General features: G+C 44.9%; 1 protein-coding gene across 3 annotated transcripts in view; it reads left to right on the forward strand.

The window, feature by feature from the left end:
* Nucleotides 1-21098, forward strand: part of LOC139268148 (potassium channel subfamily T member 2) — a 1179460-nt gene that overhangs the window by 757479 nt on the left and 400883 nt on the right. For all 3 annotated transcript variants that reach the window (XM_070886186.1, XM_070886187.1, XM_070886188.1), the window contains one exon: nucleotides 6471-6582. In XM_070886186.1, coding sequence (XP_070742287.1) covers nucleotides 6471-6582 — 112 coding nt within the window. The remainder of the gene's footprint in view (nucleotides 1-6470; nucleotides 6583-21098) is intronic.

A 21098-nucleotide genomic window follows, 5' to 3' on the forward strand; every position in this document is an offset into this window, starting at 1 on the left:
CAGCAGATCACCATAATTCCTGATCCAGGTATCATTAATCGGTGGGAACCTTCCCTATGCAACTGCATTTATTCTATCAAACATAATATTATTGAGCATTGGATTTAAAAAAGACATTACATGCCTTCATTAAAAGATACAAGAGACTTAGGGGGAGAAATTCGGTAGCGCCCCCATTTCGGGCGCGAACTTTTAAAATGTTAAAAATTTTGCCCCAGGCGCAAAGGAATCTTAACTACTAAATTGGGCAGTAAATCAAGTGCTAATGACCTCAATAGGGTGCTGCAGGGATGCCAACACCAGAACACTACCCAATTACAGATGACTAGCATTCAGCAATCATCCTTCAATCATTCACACTGGCTCATTCCAGCTCTTAAAGGGGAGGTTATATCAAGCTGCAACTGCTCATTTTCAGCAGTGCTGCATCTGAAGGAGACCTGAGAGGTATTGCAACAACCTTTGGGTATGGCTGCTACTAACCCAGCTGTAACGTGGCATTGGTGGGGGCAGTTGAACAAAGGAGGGAAGAGCTCTTCCCGGCAACTGGAAGGAGGCCATTGCCCCACATCTTCAGGGCCATGTGGATCGAAGTAGCAGAGGAGGTGTTGAGTAGCACTGTAGTTCAACAAACCCTCATACGGTGCCGGAAGATATTCAACGACCTCAGTCGGGTGGTCAAGGTGAGTACATGCTTCCGCACCTCCTACAATCCAGCCTCTGAACCTCTGTCTGTGCGCACTGCGCAAACCACCACTCCCGCACCACTCACCCACCAAACATGTGCAGATACTCAGATTCACATCCTTATCTCACGCCTTGCCTACATTCACAGCTTTTCAATGATGGCAGGCATATCTCCCACACACATAGCTTGGACTTTTACTCACACAAATTCCTTTCTTTTGCAAGTCAAGATTGCCCACAATCAGAGGGACAGCAGAGGACAGGCGAGGGTGAACCCCAGCTCCAGCAGCTGTCGACCTGGAGGAGCGAGTGCTGCGACTGATTGCGCAGCAAGTGGTGGGTGCCATGGCCGTCGGCAATGTCGACTGGAGACAACAACAGTATTTTTATGCCTTCTCCTTTTCTAATACCACTTCCCCCTCACACCAGAAAGCTTTATCACTTTCCAGCTCCTGATACTGTCTGCCATCCTTGCTCCATTCCTGACCTCTGCCCTCACCTTAACGTGAGTCTTGTGCCATTTACACTTTCAGATAATCAGCAAGCAGTTAAGCAGCCTGTACATGAGCCCCCCATGATAGTGACGAGAGAGAAGAGGAAGAGGACCCAAGCATTACGTCATTGCATCTCTCACCCGCAGGCATCAGCTCAGAGACTGGCACTACATGTCCGTTAGAGGTTAGCTTAGTAGAGGGTCTGAACTGGGTGATGCACCAGGGCCTAGCGGGCTGCAGTAAGGCCAAGGGGAAAGGGTAGCTCAAGAGCCAGCTGCCTGATGGAAAAGTTTGAGTGAAAATTTTGTTGCACAGAATTCAGATGAGGACCTCAATGGGGAAGCATTCACAAGAAGAGTGATGGCCATGCACTCTGACAGATGGATTAAATGGCAAGGGTGCCCGAGAGCCTGTTGGCAAGGAGCATGGAGGAGTCCGCCTCCAACATTGCACAGGACTCTACGCACACCATGGAGCCCATCATTTTCTGTCCGCAGAAAATGGTGGACTTCCAGAGAGGTGGTGTGGATCCAGACCTCTTGACGCGTGTCATGAGCGATGTGGCAGGTTCCATTGCAGCACGGACAGAAACAGCGCAACACCTTAGTGCTGTAATGCAGTCAGTGGTTGGTGGCAATGAGTCTCGGCCTGCTCTCATGCAGTCTCAACTGTATGCCACGTGAGCTTTGACTGCTGCCGTCACTGTTGGGTCCACCACAGTCGACCGGGGATCTCACAGTGTCGCTATAGGCCACCAATTTGTTTTCCAGCAGATTGGGAGAGACTCTGAGATGCTGCCCCGGGGGATTAGCAGTGAGTCAGTGGAGCAGGAATGAACATAATAAGAACATAAGAACATAAGAATTAGGAACAGGAGTAGGCCATCTAGCCCCTCGAGCCTGCTCCGCCATTCAATAAGATCATGGCTGATCTGGCCGTGGACTCAGCTCCACTTACCCGCCCGCTCCCCATAACCCTTAATTCCCTTAAAAATCTATCTATCTGTGACTTGAATACATTCAATGAGCTAGCCTCAACTGCTTCCTTGCGCAGAGAATTCCACAGATTCACAACCCTTTGGGAAAAGAAATTCCTTCTCAACTCGGTTATAAATTGGCTCCCCCATATTTTGAGGCTGTGCCCCCTAGTTCTAGTCTCCCCGACCAGTCGAAACAACCTCTCTGCCTCTATCTTGTCTATCCCTTTCATTATTTTAAATGTTTCGATAAGATCACCCCTCATCCTTCTGAACTCCAACGAGTAAAGACCCAGTCTACTCAATCTATCATCATAAGGTAACCCCCTCATCTCTGGAATCAGCCTAGTGAATTGTCTCTGTACCCCCTCCAAAGTTAGTATATCCTTCCTTAAGTAAGGTGACCAAAACTGCACGCAGTACTCCAGGTGCGACCTCACCAATACTTTATACAGTTGCAGCAAGACCTCCCTGCTTTTGTACTCCATCCCTCTCGCAATGAAGGCCAACATTCCATTCGCCTTCCTGATTACCTGCTGCACCTGCAAACTAACTTTTTGGGATTCATGCACAAGGACACGGCCAAGGGTGCCATCAGCCGGTCCAGGCAGCGGGCGGTCGAGGGGGTCGTTCAACCTGACTGCCTGCCTCTCTTCCGCTCTTACATCCGGTCCAGGGTGTCCTTGGAGATGGAGCACGCGGTGTCCACCGGTACGCTCGCGGCCTTCCGCGAGAGGTGGGCACCGGAGGGACTGGAGTGCATCATCACGCCCGGCAACCAAATTTTAATTTGATTTTACGTTTTTTTAAGTTTAATTTGTCTTAATTGCCGGTGCTTTTAGTGTCCCCCTTCCCTTTTATAGGGGGCACTGGGGAAAATTGTGATTTTAGTGCCAAAAAAAAAAAAAAAAAGGGGGGGAAAAAAAAAAAGGGCCTTGTAAATGTCTGGAGTGTCACCCAGGTCGGGAGGCACCGTTTAATGTTTTTATGTTTTGCAGGTAAACTCAAAAGAGTTTCATGCACAAGGACCCCCAGGTCCCTCTGCACCGCAGCATGTTGTAATTTCAAATAATATTCCCTTTTACTGTTTTTTTTTTCCAAGGTGGATGACCTCACATTTTCCGACATTGTATTCCATCTGCCAAACCTTGGCCCATTCATTTAACCTATCTAAATCTCTTTGCAGCCTCTCTGTGTCCTCTACACAACCCGCTTTCCCACTAATCTTTGTGTCATCTGCAAATTTTGTGACACTACATTCTGTCCCCTCTTCCAGGTCATCTATGAATATTGTAAACAGTTGTGGTCCCAGCACCGATCCCTGTGGCACACCATTAACCACCGATTTCCAACCCGAAAAGGACCCATTTATCCCGACTCTCTGCTTTCTGTTAGCCAGTCAATTCTCTATCCATGCTAATACATTTCCTCCGACTCCGCGTACCTTTATCTTCTGCAGTTTCCTCTGACTCCGCGTACCTTTATCCTCTCTCAGGATAACAGCATTCCTGAGCCCACCACTGCCACTCTGTCACTGCACTTGTTGCTGCCTGTCACCCAGCCAGCCCAGACTGCCGCCGCCGAGCCTGAGGTGGTGCAATGTACAGCCAGACCTTCCAGGCACAGAGCTGGTCGAGGGTGTCCTGCAAGGCCATTGGTAGACACTGGCCCTGACACTCAGCAGCCTTCCGCCAGCTGTGCTGCAACCACAGGGGACACACTACGATGGAGCTCTAGAATTGGTAAAGCCAGTGCTAAGAGGGGATATAAGGATGATTTATAAATTTAATTGTTGTTTATAATTGTGGTGAATGTTATGAGATAAATTCTCATTGGAATGTTGCATATTTGGTGCTGTCTCTCACCGCTGTGGTATGGAAGGGGAAATTGATGTGTTGCTGGGGATGTGCAGAGCAACTGGGAAGTGGGCTGGAATTAATTGGAAGCGAACTCTGATGAGGTGGTCACGGACCACCCTTGCAGAAAACTGATTGAGTGGCTGCCTCCTCAGTCGCTGCTGCTGCTGTTCCTGCTCCTGGTCCTCCTTCTCCTCCTCCTCCTTCTGAGGTGGTGGAGCTATGCCTGGTGTTCATGGCAGCGCCTTCATGATGGCCAAGTTGTGCAGCATGCAGCAGATGGCGACGATAAGAGGCACCTGCTCAGCCGAGTACTGGAGGACTCCTCCCGAGCGGTCAAGGCAGCAGAACCATTGCTTGAGCACTCTGATGGTCTGCTCAATGATGTTTCTGGTGGCAGCATGACATGGCAGCATAAAACTTATTTGCGCCCGTTTGCGCCCCGGGGGAGCTGACGGGAGGCGCAAAGTACCCCAATTTCTCCCCCTTATTTATAGGCTGATCTACCATTCCTTGGACTGAAGGTTATTACCAAGCCATAAACAAGGAAAACACAAATTTCTGAATTTTCTTAATCATTATACTCGTGAAGAAGAAAAAACCACTATGTATGTATAAATCTTTTAAAGATAGATTTTGCTGCAGACAGGATTCTGTAAAATTTCTTCTCATTCTCCTTAACATATATGCTGCTTTCAATACCGTCGTCCTCCTCCACCTGCTCCGATATATCTCTTCTGCAGTTTACCTTTGTGACATGGCCCTGACCTGATTCCCCTCAAACTTGTCACAATGCAGTCACCCCACAACCCCTTGCTTTCAACAAGGAACCACATTTACAGAGATTGTGGGCCAGAGAATCAGAGTCACATTGCTTTAATCCCATCATGGCCCACTCTCCCTGCCAACGTGGCTTCCCCCTGCCGACTTCACTATATCAACCTCAAACTTGGCTTTCTTTCTCGCATCAAATCCATTACCAAGATTGTTTTCTGTTATATCTGAAATACAAGAATGGGAGGGGGTTATGCTTGAACTGTATAAAACACTGGTTAGGCACAGCTGGAGTACTGCGTGCAGTTCTGGTCATCGCATTACAGGAAGGACGTGATTGCACTGGAGAGGTTACGGAAGAGATTTATGAGGATGTTGCCGGGAGTGGAGATAGGCCGGATTTGTTTTCATTGGAACAGTAGAGGCTGAGGGGAGATCTCATTGAGGTGTATAAAATTATGAGGGGTCTCGAAAGAGTGGATAGAAAGGGCCTATTTTGCATATCAGAGGGTTCAACAACCAGGGGGCATAAATTTAAAGTAATTGGTAGAAGGTTTAGAGGAGATTTGAGGTGAAATTTCTTCACGCAGAGGGTTGTTGTATCTGGAACTCACTGCCTGAAAGGATGGTAGAGGCAGAAACCCTCACCATATTTAAAAAGTACTTGGATGTGCACCCGAAGAGCTGGAACATGGGATTAGACTGGATAGCCTCTTGTTGGCCGGCATGGATATGATGGGCCAAAATGGCCTCCCTCCGTGCTGTAAACATCTATGATTCTGTGATGAAACATTGCCCACATCTATTTCTATTTCTCTCCCTCATTGCTCTCAAAACCCTAATCCATAACTTTATTACCTCAACATTGTCCTTCACCATTGCTCTCATTGCCAGCCTCCACCCTCCATAAATTACTACTCATGCACAAAGCTATGTCCTCACTTGCACCAAGTCCGGCACTATTATTATCCCCAACCCACTCCACTCCCACGTCCAACCTCATACCCTATTCCACTGCCTCCCCATGCCCCAACGAATTGATTTCAAGGTTCTCCTCCACAGCTCCACTTTAATTAATAGCTCCACCCTATTCTACTTCATTGATGACGTCCAGCCATACATCCCCAACACATGCTTCAGGCTTAAGACACCAGTTTACTCCTCGCTTTCTATTCCTTCTGTTCCACTATCAGTAGCTGCTCCTTCAGTCACTGTGCTCCTGCTCTCTGGAACACTATCCTTAAAAACCTATCTTTCTGCTTTCAAAAACGTGCAAACAGCCATTCTCTCCAATTATGGTTTTTCCTCAACATTTCTATTACTTTCTCCTTCCTTTTATTTCTGTTTATTCTTGTAAAGTGCTCCGAGACATCGTTCTGTACATAAACGTGCCAAGGATATGCAAGTTGTTGTTGAAGTCGACTCATTGCCAATCAACTAAAGTAAATGCTATTTATATGAAGGACATATTATAACTATTATTAGTTTCAATTATTAATCAAACCTAGATAAATAGTTGGGGTCCAGTAGTATTTGTTTCTTCAGGGATCACCAGAATCAAGGTTTGGATCACTGTAAAAGAAGCGATACCTGCATTTGAATTTTGGTAATACCAGGTGATCTGATGTGAGTAAAACCCAACAAGTGCCAATTATGCTATCTTCATTTTACTTTTACATGTAGGTTATTCTCCAGTCTCAGTATTATCACGGAACTGACTCATCCAGCCAATATGAGATTCATGCAGTTCAGGGCCAAAGACTGCTATTCGCTGGCTTTGTCTAAACTTGAGAAGGTGAGGAATATTTTTTCTAAATTGTTACATGGTTTGTGAAATCTGCATTTTATTTTTATACATAAGTAAAGAATTAATACAGATGTGTTTTAAAAATGCAGATAGATCACTAAATGATAGCATTTCTTGATACTTCTATTTTTATTTTTTATTAAGTCACCCTCATGGATGCCTGTTTTCAACAGCAATAACTTCACAAACTTACCTCCACACTCACTTAGGACGATACAAGAGGAATGAAACATTTCAGTGAATGCTTTCTGTGGATCCTAGAAATGATAGTGCCTGCCTTCTTTGTGATTCATGTGTCAGGCCCTGTATCTGTTAAACATCCTTGAACATAAAGAAAGAAAGAAAAAATAACTTATATAGTGCCTTTCATGATCTCAGGACATCCCAATGTGCTTTACAACCAATGAAGTACTTTTGAAGTAAAAACAGAAAATGCTGGAAACACTTAGCATGTCAGGCAACATCTGTGGAGAGAGAAAGTGTTATTATTTCAGTTCTATGACCTTTCGCTAGAATTCTGACGATAAATCATTGCCCTGAAACATTAACTCTCTTTCTCTCGCCACAGATGCCTCCTAACCTGTTGAGTATTTCCAGCATTTTCTGTTTTTACTTCAGATTTCCTGCAGCTGCAGTATTGTGCTTTACTTTTGAAGTGTAGTCACTGTTTTAATGTAGGAACTTTAACTCCTGGACAAGGGTCTAGAAGATGCAAATAGATTAGAACTTTGCAATAGTGATTAGATTGTAATTCTAAGAGGATCTGTGTACTTGTGAAAAGAAGTTGCTATTTATGGCTCCATCAATGACTTAATGATGGATGTCTCCCTGGTATGCATCTCAAAACCAAATTGGAACAAGGCCTAGGAACTTTGATTCAAAATGTCCCATAAACACATTGGAACTGTAAATTAAAGAGTAAATTCAGCATTCGAAAGGAATACAGTTCAGTGAATCAGTGCTGTCACCCTATCTCCAGCTCTTCCTTCGAATGTGGCTGTCTGCTGGGAGCACAGATTGCTGAATTTACGTTTATATGTTTTTATGACTAGCATTCCATTTGTTTCAAAGTATATTCCACACCCTGTTTAACTGTGGATGGGCAACAGCCTTGAGCTGAGCTTATAACCACTTCCTTATTGGACATCTCCCACCATTATGACTGGTTCCATTGTGACTGCCACGAGAGATTGTTTTCTTTGTCTAATTTAACCTGTTTCAGACTTGTCAGCAAAGGTTTTTGCCAAATGATTGTAGACATTTGCATTTGAGAATGTTAGTTATTATCGTGAATCTTATGTTGTGGATTGATTGCAGAACACCTTTCCATTTTCAGTGTCTACACCTATTGCCACCAATGCTTCACTCCTAATCACAACTTTGCTGAGTATCAGATTGTTCCAGGTTTCAAAAGACAAACAAAAGCGCTTTAATCACTGAGATTTCATAAACATAAATATAGCTACGATGAAGCCATTAATAGATTCAGATCCAACCATGAAAATCAGAGCACAGCCTTTTTCTTCATTTCAAATCACCTTTGAAAATTACAGGGAAGCTCAGGTAAAGTGGGTAGTTAAAGCACATGAAGCATTTGTCACTCTCTCCAACAAATGTTATCAGTATTCAGTGCAAGACTAGACACAGTCTCGACACAGACTAGACACAGTTCCAAACAAGGCAGTCTGGCTTTTGGAAACAGGACACTGCACAGTCGGTCAGATAGCTAAATGCTGCAAAGCCAGGAGCCTAGGTTCTGCTCTGGGCTACAAGACAAAATGTAGAGTTAGTCTGTTTGGGCTCAAGTTTCGGCTCGAGTTGCTCCTATTTTTTTGGAACAACTAGTTTAGAATGGAGTATCTTAGAAATTGCAATTCTCGGCAATTAGTTTGCTCCAATTCTAGTGAGTTAGAATAGTTTCGTTTTAGAACAGTTTTTTTTCAAAAGGGGGCGTTACCAGCCACTTACGCCTGTTTTGCAAGTTTAGGCAGCGAAAGATTACTCCAAACTAACTTAGAATGTGGCCCCCCCCAGAAGATACCGGACCGCCGCCCAGGACTTCAGGCGGGCCCCACCGACGATGAGGATGCCATTTCGGGCTGGGCCCACCCCCAGCAGATGCTCGCCGCCCAGGACTTCAGGCGGGCCCCGCCGCTGACGAGGACGCCACTTCGGATGGGGCCTGCCCCCAGCAGATGCTCGTCGCCCAGGACTTCGGGCGGGCCCCGCCGCTGACGAGGACGCAGAGGACTTCGGGTGGGGCCCGCCTCCAGTGAGATTTTGGGCAGGCAGGCCCCACCGCTGCCGAGGATTTCGAGTGGGGCCTGCCCCCAGGAGATGCCAGGCGAGCCGCCGTGGAAGAAGTAAGGGCTGTCAGGCCAATTGGCTCGGGATAGGGGCAAGGTCCCTTCAACCAGGGATAGATAGGGTCATTGCCCAGAGACAGGACGCACTGGGAGGGCCAGGAGCTACTGTGTACGTGTGCAGCCTCCACTGTTTTTGGCGCAGGGCTGTAGCTCCGTCCCCAGCAGCTCCTGCTGCGCCGCACCGAGCTGGATCAGGCTTACAGGTATCGGAGAATCACGAGGTAAGTATTCGGCGTGATTTCTGTTCTACCTATTAGGCGGGCCTCTCCAATGTGCGCCGTTCTAGCGGGCATCCGAAACTTGAGCCCTATAAGTCAAGTAAGGTGACTCACCGAAGTGGGATTGCATAGTATATTTTTTTATGCTATTATGTGGAGATATGTTATATTGGTTGAACCAAATAAATCCAATCATTACTGTTCTATATATTCACCTTGCATTCAGCTTAGCAATTCAAACAAGCCTCATCTCATCTAGCATTAATTAGGTCCATCTGCAAAGAGATTGAAGGAATAAACATGCAGAAGACACGAATATCCAGATCAGGTCACAAGTGAGCGTTATCGTTACAACCTTGGGTCCCACTATCAGATGTTCAGACCACTTACAGGAGAGACTAACATCACTGAACCGAGAAGGTATCTACTGCAGACTGGAATTCTTAACATTTTGTCTCACCTGGATCAGAGTAAAGTGTCCTCTGTTGCATGGACATTAATATTAACTGAGTTCCAAGTCTGAAAAGTGGCCCTTTGTGAGCAAACCTCAATTGGGAAAGAAAGAAAAGATGTGCCGATCACGTCCTAAAAATATCCTAAAACATTTCAAAGCTAATAAGGTACTGTTTGAAGATGAGTCACTGTTGAAATATAGCCAAACAATGTCAAGGATTCAAAGTATAGGAGCTTGATTGGGCACAATTTTCCATTCAAGCTCCTACCCCAACACTGAAGAGAAAATCTGCTCCATGTGACATAACTGCTGAAAGTATTCAAACTCTTACTATCAACCAAAGTTTTTCAAGTTACAAACAAAAGCCGTATAAAGTCAATGTTAGCTCAGGAGATGTCCAATATTGAGACTGTCTTGATTATATTGCTCCTCAAGAAGGAGAACCCTCTCACCAGCATTTCTGAGATATATTCAGAATTTAAGTGTTGTTGATTAAGGACTTGACAACTAATGATCTGAAGTCGTTCCTAGGTTAACCTCCGAAAATGCAAGGGTGCTCAAACAGCTGATAAATAAATACTCCTGTGCAGGAAGTTACTTTTTAGTAGATACAATTCCTGGTTAAGAATGCATTAAAGCCATCAATGAAATATCTAGAACTCTCGACCCAGTCTGGCACAAAATTTACCACAACAGAGTGCAGAATGACATCATCAACTGCATTAGGCAGGTTGGATGAACAATATCAGCAAATGCATCCCATCCATTGTAAAAGATTTTTGCAAATATCACTCCCCTTACACACAGCATAGTGACACCTTACATGAAATAAACAGGGGATTAATGTTCATCTGCTAATAACACTGATCTTCTACCTGTTAAATGAGCAATTTTTTCTCACACGGTTGTACTTTTTTTAAGGTTTTAGACCTTTTAGTTTTCACTTACTTCAGTCATCCCATATACAATTAGTGATAAATGATGTTTCTGCCATATTGGAAACTCTTGCACGTGAGTGGGCAAAAATTTGGCAGATGGAGTATAATTTTGGAACATGTGGGGTCATGCATTTTGGCAGAAAAAATCAAAGAGCAAGTTATTATTTAAATAGAGAAAGGTTGCAAATCAAAGAGCAAGTTATTATTTAAATGGAGAAAAATTGCAAAGTGCTGCAGTACAGCGGGACCTGGGGGTATTTGTGCATGAAACACAAAAGGTTAGTATGCAGGTGTAGCAAGTGATCAGGAAGCCAATGGAATCTTGGCCTTTATTGCAAAGGGGATGGAGTATAAAAGCAGGGAAGTCTTGCTACAGTTATACAGGGTATTGGTGAGGCCACACCTGGAATACTGCATACAGTTTTTATTGTATGCAGTATTATAATATAAGTATATACCCTGTACACTCAATGTACAGTTACATAAGACCACTGAATGTATCATCACACTGTATACACTATACCTGTACCACCAGAGGGTGCAACTGGTGGAGACCTAGGGGTCACCTGTACATTGCAGGTAACCAAGTATAAAAGAGAGCTCACCTTACTTTACTCTCATTCAAGAGCTGCAATAAATGGACTAAGGTCACAACAGTTCAAGTTACCTCGTGGAGTTATCACTAGAGTGATTACAAACACAATAACTGGCGACGAGATTACGAATTTCTACGCCTTGGCAACTATCAACAATTCACTGATGGGGAAGATTGGGAGGCCTTTGTGGAAAGGCTCGAACACTTTTTCATCGGGAACGATCTGGTTGAAGACACACCGACCTCACTGATTGATAAGCGCAGAGCTATATCCTGCTCAGCAGTTGTGGACCCACCGTCTATGGCCTTGTCAGGGACTTGCTAGCCCCAGAGAAGACAACAACCAAAATGTACGCGGAGCTTGTAACGATGATATAGGAACAGCTCAAACCTAAAGAGAGCATCCTCATAGCCAGACACCGGTTCTACACACACCGGCAGCCCGAAGACCAAGAAATCACAAAATATGCTGCAGACCTCAGACGATTGGCTACACCATGTGATTTTGGCGACCATCTCACCAAAGCACTGAGGGACAGCTTTGTTATTAGAATCGGCCACGAGGGCCTCCTCCACAGGCTGCTCTCTGCGGACACTACGGTCACCCTGCAGAAGGCAATTAACGTCAGCCAGGTGTTCATGCCTGCGATTCCAAGAGGATGATGACTCACCCCCCAGGATTCTAACCCTAACCTGGCAAGTACCGTGAACTGACTGGCGCCCTTCAGAGGCAAGATTGCTACTCCGAGGCCCGCAATCCTGAGTCTGCCACATGGGGCCAACCGGCCAGCCCCATGCTGGCGCTGTGGAGGAAATCACAGGGCCCACCAGTGCCGCTACAAAGACTATACTTGCAAAGGCTGTAACGCGAAAGGCCATCTCCTGTGAACGTGTAAGAGAAATTTTATTCACCGAGTCGCTGAAGAGTTGGCCGATCACCTGGGCTCCAGCACTGATGAAGAAAGAGTCCAGGAGGCAGCTCAGCCCCATGAAGAGGTGCACAGAGTGTTTACCTGCTCCACCGAGAGTTCGCCGTTGAAAATGGAAGTTGAAATCAATGGTGTCCCAGTCTCGATGGAGGTCGACACAGTGGCGAGCCAATCGCTGATGAATCAGGCGGTCTTTGAGAAACTCTGGGACAATACTATCGAACAAGCTAAAATGCTCCCGATCCAGGTGAAGCTGCTCACTTACACAAATGACACCATTCCAGTCGTGGATGTCCAGGTGTCCCACGGCGGCGCTACCTTTGTGGATTGTTGCTGGTGATGGTCCAACGTTGCTAGGAAGATGATGGATGAAACAAATCCAAATCTGTTGGAGCTGGGAAAGCCTTCAGGTCCCGGCGATCGACATCCTATGCAGCCCCAAATTTGGATCCATCACAGCACCTGAAAATCTAACCGTCCAACTCGACTGCGCAGCAACGACACAGAATGCTCAACCCAACGGCGAGATGATCCAGCCCAAATGACCAGACCTCACCTTCCAGGCTCCAGTGGCAGGACTCCGGAGGAAGAAGATCGGCGCAGAAGGTAACTTCCCTGTTCCCATGGCAGAACCTGGGGAGAAAAATATCATCGCAGCCTACCTCGTGGAGAGAAATAAGATGGCGCCCGCACCACGAGGCGAAGTGATTGAATTCAAGATGGCCGCAACCAGACCACGAGGGGCAGCATTGATGGAGCAACACGTGATGCCGAACAGTGAACCGCATTGGGGTAAAGATTGCAAGGCCCTCTTAAAGGAAACTGGCAACTCAGCACAATTAAAGGGACAGTTCCACTCTTTGTACAGCGATGCCGATGATACACATGTAAAAGATGTCATTGACAAATGCAAGTATCTAAATGTAACTTTGAACAGCAATGCCGATAGTATACATGGAAAAGATGTAATTGACAAATGTGAAGATGTAATTGACAAATGCGAATATGTAAAGACAACTAACAACGTCAAGTCGGGTGATTGCAGTCGGAGCCAATGTATTATAACTGTGAATGAAGAAATGATGTGCGATGCCGGGTTCTACATGTACGGCGAAAAAACCAAGGGCAACCTCCCGCCGGAAGCACCCAGGTCCAGCGGGCTATCTGATCATGTAGCCTGCGCCTTCAGGACCAATGTGATGCCCCAGGGAGTGTGGCCACACACAGAGATAGCATACCCACTGCAGGGCCAGCGATCATAGAAACATAGAAATTAGGTGCAGAAGCAGGCCATTCAGCCCCTTGAGCCTGCACCGCCATTCAATAAGATCATGGCTGATCTTTCATAGAAACATAGAAAATAGGTGCAGGAGTAGGCCATTCGGCCCTTCGAGCCTGCACCACCATTCAATGAGTTCATGGCTGAACATGCAACTTCAGTACCCCATTCCTGCTTTCTCACCATACCCCTTGATCCCCCGAATAGTAAGGACTACATCTAACTCCTTTTTGAATATATTTAGTGAACTGGCCTCAACAACTTTCTGTGGTAGAGAACTCCACAGGTTCACCACTCTCTGGGTGAAGAAGTTTCTCCTCATCTTGGTCCTATATGCCCTACCCCCTATCCTTAGACTGTGACCCCTGGTTCTGGACTTCCCCAACATTAATAAGAACATAAGAATTGGGAACAGGAGTAGGCCATCTAGCCCCTCGAGCCCCTCGAGCCAACCCAACAAGATCACGGCTGATCTGGCCGTGAACTCAGCTCCACTTACCCGCCCACTCCCCATAACCCTTAATTCCCTTATTGGTTAAAAATCTATCTGTGATTTGAACATATTCAATGAGCTAGCCTCAACTGCTTCCTTGGGCAAAGAATTCCACAGATTCACAACCCTCTGAGAGAAGAAATTCCTTCTCAACTCTGTTTTAAATTGGCTCCCCCGTATTTTGAGGCTGTGCCCCCTAGTTCCAGTCTCCCCGACCAGTGGAAACAACCTCTCTGCCTCTATCCTGTCTATCCCCTTCATTATTTTAAATGTTTCTATAAGATCACCCCTCATCCTTCTGAACTCCAACGAGTAAAGACCCAGTCTACTCAATCTATCATCATAAGGTAACCCCCTCATCTCCGGAATCAGTCCAGTGAATCATCTCCATACCCCTTCCAAAGCCAGTATATCCTTCCTTAAGTAAGGTGACCAAAACCGCACGCAGCACTCCAGATGCGGCCCCACCAATACCCTGTACAGTTCAACCTCAGTACCCCTTTCCTGCTTTCTCTCCATACCCCTTGATCCCTTTGGCCATAATGGCCATATCTAACTCCCTTTTGTAAAGTCCTTACACAATATCACAAATCCACACAGGGTACATTCTATGGACAAGGTCACGCCATGACCTGAACCTTTATTCACAGGACCCAGAAGTGATAAGCCTGCGTGGGACCTCCCTTTATATACCTGGATGACCAGGTGAGGAGTGTCGCCCACAAGTTCATCTCCTGTGGTCAAGGTGTGCATTTCTTATGTATATACAGTATTGCAGTGTTGTTACATAAAGGTTACATACATGACACCTTTTGAATATATCGAACGAACTGGCCTCAACAACTTTCTGCAGTAGAGAATTTCACAGGTTACCACTCTCTGAGTGAAGAAGTTTCTCCTCATCTCGGTCCTAAATGGCTTACCCCTGATTCTTAGACTGTGACTTCTGGTTCTGGAACTCACCAGCAATGGGAACATTCTTCCTGCCTCTAACCTGTCCAATTCCATCAGAATTTTATATGTTCCTATGAGATCCCCTCTCATTCTTCTAAATTCCAGTGGATACAAGCCCAGTTGATCCAGTCACTCCTCCTATGTCAGTCCTGCTATCCCAGGAATCAATCTGGTGAACCTCTGCTGTATTCCCTCAATAGCAAGAACGTTCTTCCTCAGATTAGGAGACCAACACTGAACACAATATTCCAGGTATGGCCTCACCAAGGCTCTGTACAACTGCAGTAAGATCTCCCTGCTCCTATACTCAAATCCTCTCGCTATGAAGGCCAACATGCCATTTGCCTTCATCACCGCCTGCTGTACCTGCATGCCAAACTTCAATGAAAGATGTACCATGACACCCAGGTCCCGCTGCACCTTCCCTTTTCCTAATCTGTCACCATTCAGATAATATTCTGCCTTCCTGTTTTTGCCACCAAAGTGGATAACCTCACATTTATCCACATTATACTGCATCTGCCATGCATTTACCCACTCACCTAACCTGCAGCCTCTTAGCATCCTCCTCACAGCTCGCACTGCCACCCAGCTTAGTGTCATCTGCAAACTTGGAGATATTACATTCAATTCCTTCATCTAAATCATTGATGTATATTGTAAATAGCTGGGATCCCAGCACTGAGCCCTGCGGCACCACACTGGTCACTGCCTGCCATTCTGAAAAGGACCCGTTTATTCCGACTCTTTGCTTCCTGTCTGCCAACCAGTTCTCTATCCACGTCAATACATTACCCCCAATACCATGTGCTTTAATTTTGCACACTAATCTCTTGTGTGGGACCTTGTCAAAAGCCTTTTGAAAGTCCAAATAAACCATATCCACTGGTTCTCCCTTTCCACTCTACTAGTTACATCCTCAAAAAATTCTAGAAGATTTGTCAAGCATGAATTTTCATAAATCCATGCTGACTTGGACCGATCCTGTCACTCCTTTCCAAATGTGCTGCTATTTCATTTTTAATAATTGATTCCAACATTTTCCCCACCACCGATGTCGGGCTAACCAGTCTATAATTCCCTGTTTTCTCTCTCTCTCCTTTTTAAAAAAGTGGTGTTACATTAGCTACCCTCCAGTCCATAGGAACTGATCCAGAGTGAATAGAATGTTGGAAAATGATCACCAATGCATCCACTATTTCTAGGGCCACTTCCTTAAGTCCTCTGGAATGCAGCCTATCAGGCCCTGGGGATTTATCGGCCCTCAATCCCATCAATTTCCGTAACACAATTTCCTGATTAATAAGGATTTCCTTCAGTTCCTCCTTTTCGCTAGATCCTCGAACCCCTGGTATTTCTGGAAGGTTATTTGTGTCTTCCTTTGTGAAGGCAGATTGAAAGTATTTGTTCAATTAGTCTGCCATTTCTTTGTTCCCCATGATAAAATCACCTGTTTCTGAATGCAAAGGACCTATGTTGGTCTTCACTTAATCTTTTTCTCTTCACCTATCTATAGACGCTTTTGCAGTCAGTTTTTATGTTCCCTGCAAGCTTCCTCTCATACTCTATTTCCCTCCTCCTAATTAGACCCTTTGTCCTCCTCTGCTGAATTCTAAATTTCACCCAGTCCTCAGGTTTGCTGCTTTTTCTGGCCAATTTATATGCCTCTTCCTTGGATTTAACACTATCCCTTGTTAGCCACGGTTGAGCTACCATCCCCGTTTTATTTTTACTACAGACAGGGATGTACAATTGTTGAAGTTCATCCATGTAATCTATAAATGTCTGCCATGGCCTATCCGCTGTCAACCCTTTAAGTATCATTAGTCAGTCTATCCTAGCCAATTCACGTCTCATACCATCGAAGTTACCTTTCCTTAAGTTCAGGATGGCAAAGGCACCACTACTGGCACCCTGCCCCAGATCGGCCCTATCTCTCTGGCCACCAGGGCCAGTGCTGGGAGCAAGAGGCTAGCACCTTCCAGCCCTCCCAACGGGACTTGGGGTGACCAGGCTCCCACTACTGCTGAAGGGCAGCAGGGAGACACTGCAGCCCTCAAAGGAGGACAGGGAGGCCACACATTCCTGTGGCTCTGCCCACCACTAGACAATGGCAAAGGCTCTGAGACTCAGCCAGGTGAGCGATCCGAGCCCACCCAGCTGGCAGGGGGCACAGCGCCGCCATCAGACAACCTGGACACAGTCCGGTTACTCAGGAACTAGTGTCCTCACCTGCCTACACCTACAGCCCAGGGGCAAGACTGTGATACCACTTATGTACCTTACCTATCGAATGTACTTGTTCCACTACTGCAAAACCCAAACAGTGATGTAACTAATCCTATTTTTTTTTCTCTGTACATGTATGCACATGCAGGTATTGAGCCACACACATGGTCTATGTATGGGTGAGGTGGGGGGTGGTGGAAATGGATGTATGTAGCCATGGACACACATGGATCACACCCAGAACCCACTCAACCCCCACTGCAACCTCCAACCATCGACTGCTGACCATTTCCCAATGTTGTGGCAATAAGGACTTGGGGATCTACAGGGAGAGAGCCATTCCCAAGCACAGACAAGGTGCAAGGACTTTGGGCACTCGTCTAGGGCCAGAGCACACAGTGTAAAGGCCAGTGGCACAAGACTTAGGGAGGAGTGATGTTGTGTATGTATAATATAAGTATATACCCTGTACACTCAATGTAATGTAAGATCACTGAATATATCTTCACACTCTATACACTATACCTGTACCACCAGAGGGTGCAACTGGTGGAGACCTAGGGGTCACCTGTACACGGCAGGTAACCAAGTATAAAAGGGAGCTCACCTTACTGTACCCTGATTCAAGAGCTGCAATAAATGGACTAAGGTCACAAAACAGTTCAAGTGCAATATCTTACCTCGTGGAGTCATTACTAGAGTGCTTACAGACACAATAGTTTTGATTTCCATATTTACGACAGGATATACTTGATTTGGAGGCAGTTCAGACAAGGTTCACTCGGTCGATTCCGGGGATGAGAGGGTTGACTTATGAGCAAAGGTTGAGGAGGTTGGGCCTCTACTCATTGGAATTCAAAAGAATGAGAGGTGATCTTATATAAATGTATAAGATTATAAGGGGACTTGACAGGATGGATGCAGAGAGAATGTTTCCACTGATAGGGGAGACGAGAACTAGGGGTCATAAGCTTAGAATAAGAAACCGCCTATTTAAAACTGAGATGAGGAGTAATTTCTTCTCTAAGAGGGTTATAAATCTGTGGAATTCGCTGCCTCAGAGAGTTGTGGAAGCCGGGACATTGAATATATTTAAGACAGAGATAGACAGCTTCTTAACCGATAAGGGATTAAGGAGTTATGGGGAGCGGGCAGGGAAGTGGACCTGCGTCCACGATCGGATCAGCCATGATCGTATTAAATGGCGGAGCAAGCTCGAGGGGCCGTATGGCTTACTCCTGCTCCTTATTCTTATGTTCTTATCATTGTTGTGGTAGTGTGGCATAGTTATCCGAGTAAGGTGCCTCACCCCATTTTACAGATTATCAGGTTAATTTACTCGTGAATCCTGGTTTGTCTGACAATATCCAGATTTAATGGTAGAACTACAATTCTATATTAAACAGTTGTGTGGAAAGCAGATAAGAAAATGTTGGCTGCTTTCTAAAATGATCATCAAACAATGAGGGCTTCACTGACCTGCAGAGTTGGCAATAAGAAAAAGAATGGGGGACTATTCTGCTTTATTTTATCATCCTCGTCAGGCTTTATGTTATAAAGAACTTTTATAATGGGACAAAAATTGCAGTCGGAGGCTGCCTCCGATCGAAATTTTTTTTACAAAAGTACCTGGTGGTGCCAGTGGAAGGAACACTTGCACTCCGAGGCCTAGATGCACAGCCCAGCGCAGAGGCCCACGTATTCCAGGAGCGTATGCGCATCCTGGGGTCAGGTGGGCCTGGACCACCAATCACAATGTAGTATTCTCATTCCTATCAACGAGAATAGTCCCCCAAAAAAAACCAAAATGCACACACAATAAAAAGAACACTTCACTATTTTTTTAAAGTAATAGAAATTAAATTAAATTCAAATGTTTTCTAAAAAAAATATTTTTTTTTGAAATTTAGAAAAAAATGTTTTAATACTGTGAAACATAACCTTACCTTCATGGACAGGTTTTTTTAATATAAAAATAAGTTAACAAAAATGTTTTTCTATCTTTTAAAACAGATGTTTGTCTATCTTTTAGGCTTCGCACGCCTAAACCCGAAACTCTTTGGGCCAGTTTTTAGATATAACAAGTCACTTCTTATTCCCAATAACTAATTGAACCAAACTATTCCATGTAGCTTTGAAAAACCCTTTGTTCTGACACCTGCATTTAATCAAAATTTAGACAGAAAATACACTTGTAAGTGGTTTTACTTTTTGCTTGCTTTTGTTTGCTAAATAGCATTGATAACATGTATTGTGTGAAGGTTATAGGTTTTCTGAGTGAAGTGAGACAATGTTGTCATGGAAACTACCTGTTTTTGTACATTCACAGGGCTTAACTATTATACATTGAACTGAGAGACAGCTGCATTTAATTTTATCTATTCTGAAGTACAGGGGTTTTCTAATTTTTTGTGTGTGCGTTGTTTATGTCCTTCAGTGCAGGTATATAATGCTCTATGTGCTCTGGAACATTGTTATTGATTATATTCTTTAAGCATAAACAGGAATATTATTTTATTATTCGCCTTTTAAAATCCCATTCTGCTTGTTTGAATGTTATTTTATATAAATTAGTTTAACTGCTCATGCAGACTTCGATTAAAAAAAATACAACAAAAACAACAATTTGCATTTATATTATGCCTTTAAAGTACAAAAATATGCCAAGGCTCTTCACAGAAGCATAATCAGACGAAAATGGACGTCGAGCCAAAGTGGGAGATTTTAGGACAGGTAATCAAAAACATGATCAAAGAAGTAGGTTTTAAGGAGAGTATTAAAGAAGATGAAGCAAGTTGGAGAGGGAATTCAATAACATTGTGCTTGGACGGTTGCAGGCACGGCTGCCAATCTTGAGGCCAATGGAGGCCAGAGTTGGAGGATCGAAGAGTTTTGGGATGAGGTGTTTGTAGGGCTGGAGAAACTTAGAAATAGGGAGGGGGAAGTGAGTGAGTCTCTACAATAGTGGAGAAAGAGGTGGCCCAAGGAAATTGTCATTGTTTGTCAACAAATTATGAAGCAAACCTTGCCTTGCAGCTGTATTAAATATATTTTTATGTTTTCTTTTCAATTGTATAAACATCATGGTCAACAAGAAAAGAACAAATGACTCCTGTCATCTCCAACCTTCAGTGGCTTAACCCAATTCTCTCACCTCTCACATCATGTCTCCAATCCCAGCCCTAAGGCTCCAAGTCCCTCCCACCCTCTCTCTCTTTTCAATTTCCTCAACATTAATGTGAAGTTACATAAGAACATATGAAATAGGAGCAGGAATAATCCATTCGGCCCCTTGAGCCTGTTCTGCCATTCAATAAGATCATGGGTGATTTTCTACCTCAACTCCTCTTTCCTGCACTATCACAATATCTCTTGATTCCCTTAATATCCAAAACTCTAACGATCTCTGTCTTGAATATACTCAAAAACTGAGCCTCCATAGCCCTCCGGGGTAGAGAATTCCAAAGATTCACCACCCTCTGAGTGAAGAAATTTCTCCTCATCTCAGTCCTAAATGGCCGACCCCTTATTCTGAGACTGTAACCCTTGGTTCTAGAGTTCCTAGCCAGCAGAAACATCCTTCCTGCATCTACCCTGTAAAAATTTTTAATGTTTCAATGAGATCACCTCTCATTCTTCTAAACTCTAGAAAATATGGGCCTAGTCTACTCAATTTCTCCTCATAGAACAGTCCCCCCATCCCAGGAATCAGTCTGGTGAACCTTCGTTGCACTCCCTCTATGGAAAGTATATCCTTCCTTAGGTAAGGAGACCAAAAATGTACACAATACTCCAGGTGCGGTCTCATCAGGGCCCTATATTATTGCTGTAAGATGTCTTTACTCTTACACTCAAATTCTTTTGTAATAACGTCCATCATACCATTTGCTTTCTTAATTGCTTGCGGCACCTGCATGTTAACTTTCAGTGATTCATGTACAAGGAATCAGCCGGTCCAGGCAGCGGGCGGTCGAGGGGGTCGTTCAACCTGACTGCCTGCCTCTCTTCCGCTCTTACATCCGATCCAGGGTGTCCTTGGAGATGGAGCA

The sequence above is a fragment of the Pristiophorus japonicus genome, chromosome 8 (assembly GCF_044704955.1).
Source record: "Pristiophorus japonicus isolate sPriJap1 chromosome 8, sPriJap1.hap1, whole genome shotgun sequence".
NCBI classification, from domain to species: domain Eukaryota; kingdom Metazoa; phylum Chordata; class Chondrichthyes; family Pristiophoridae; genus Pristiophorus; species Pristiophorus japonicus.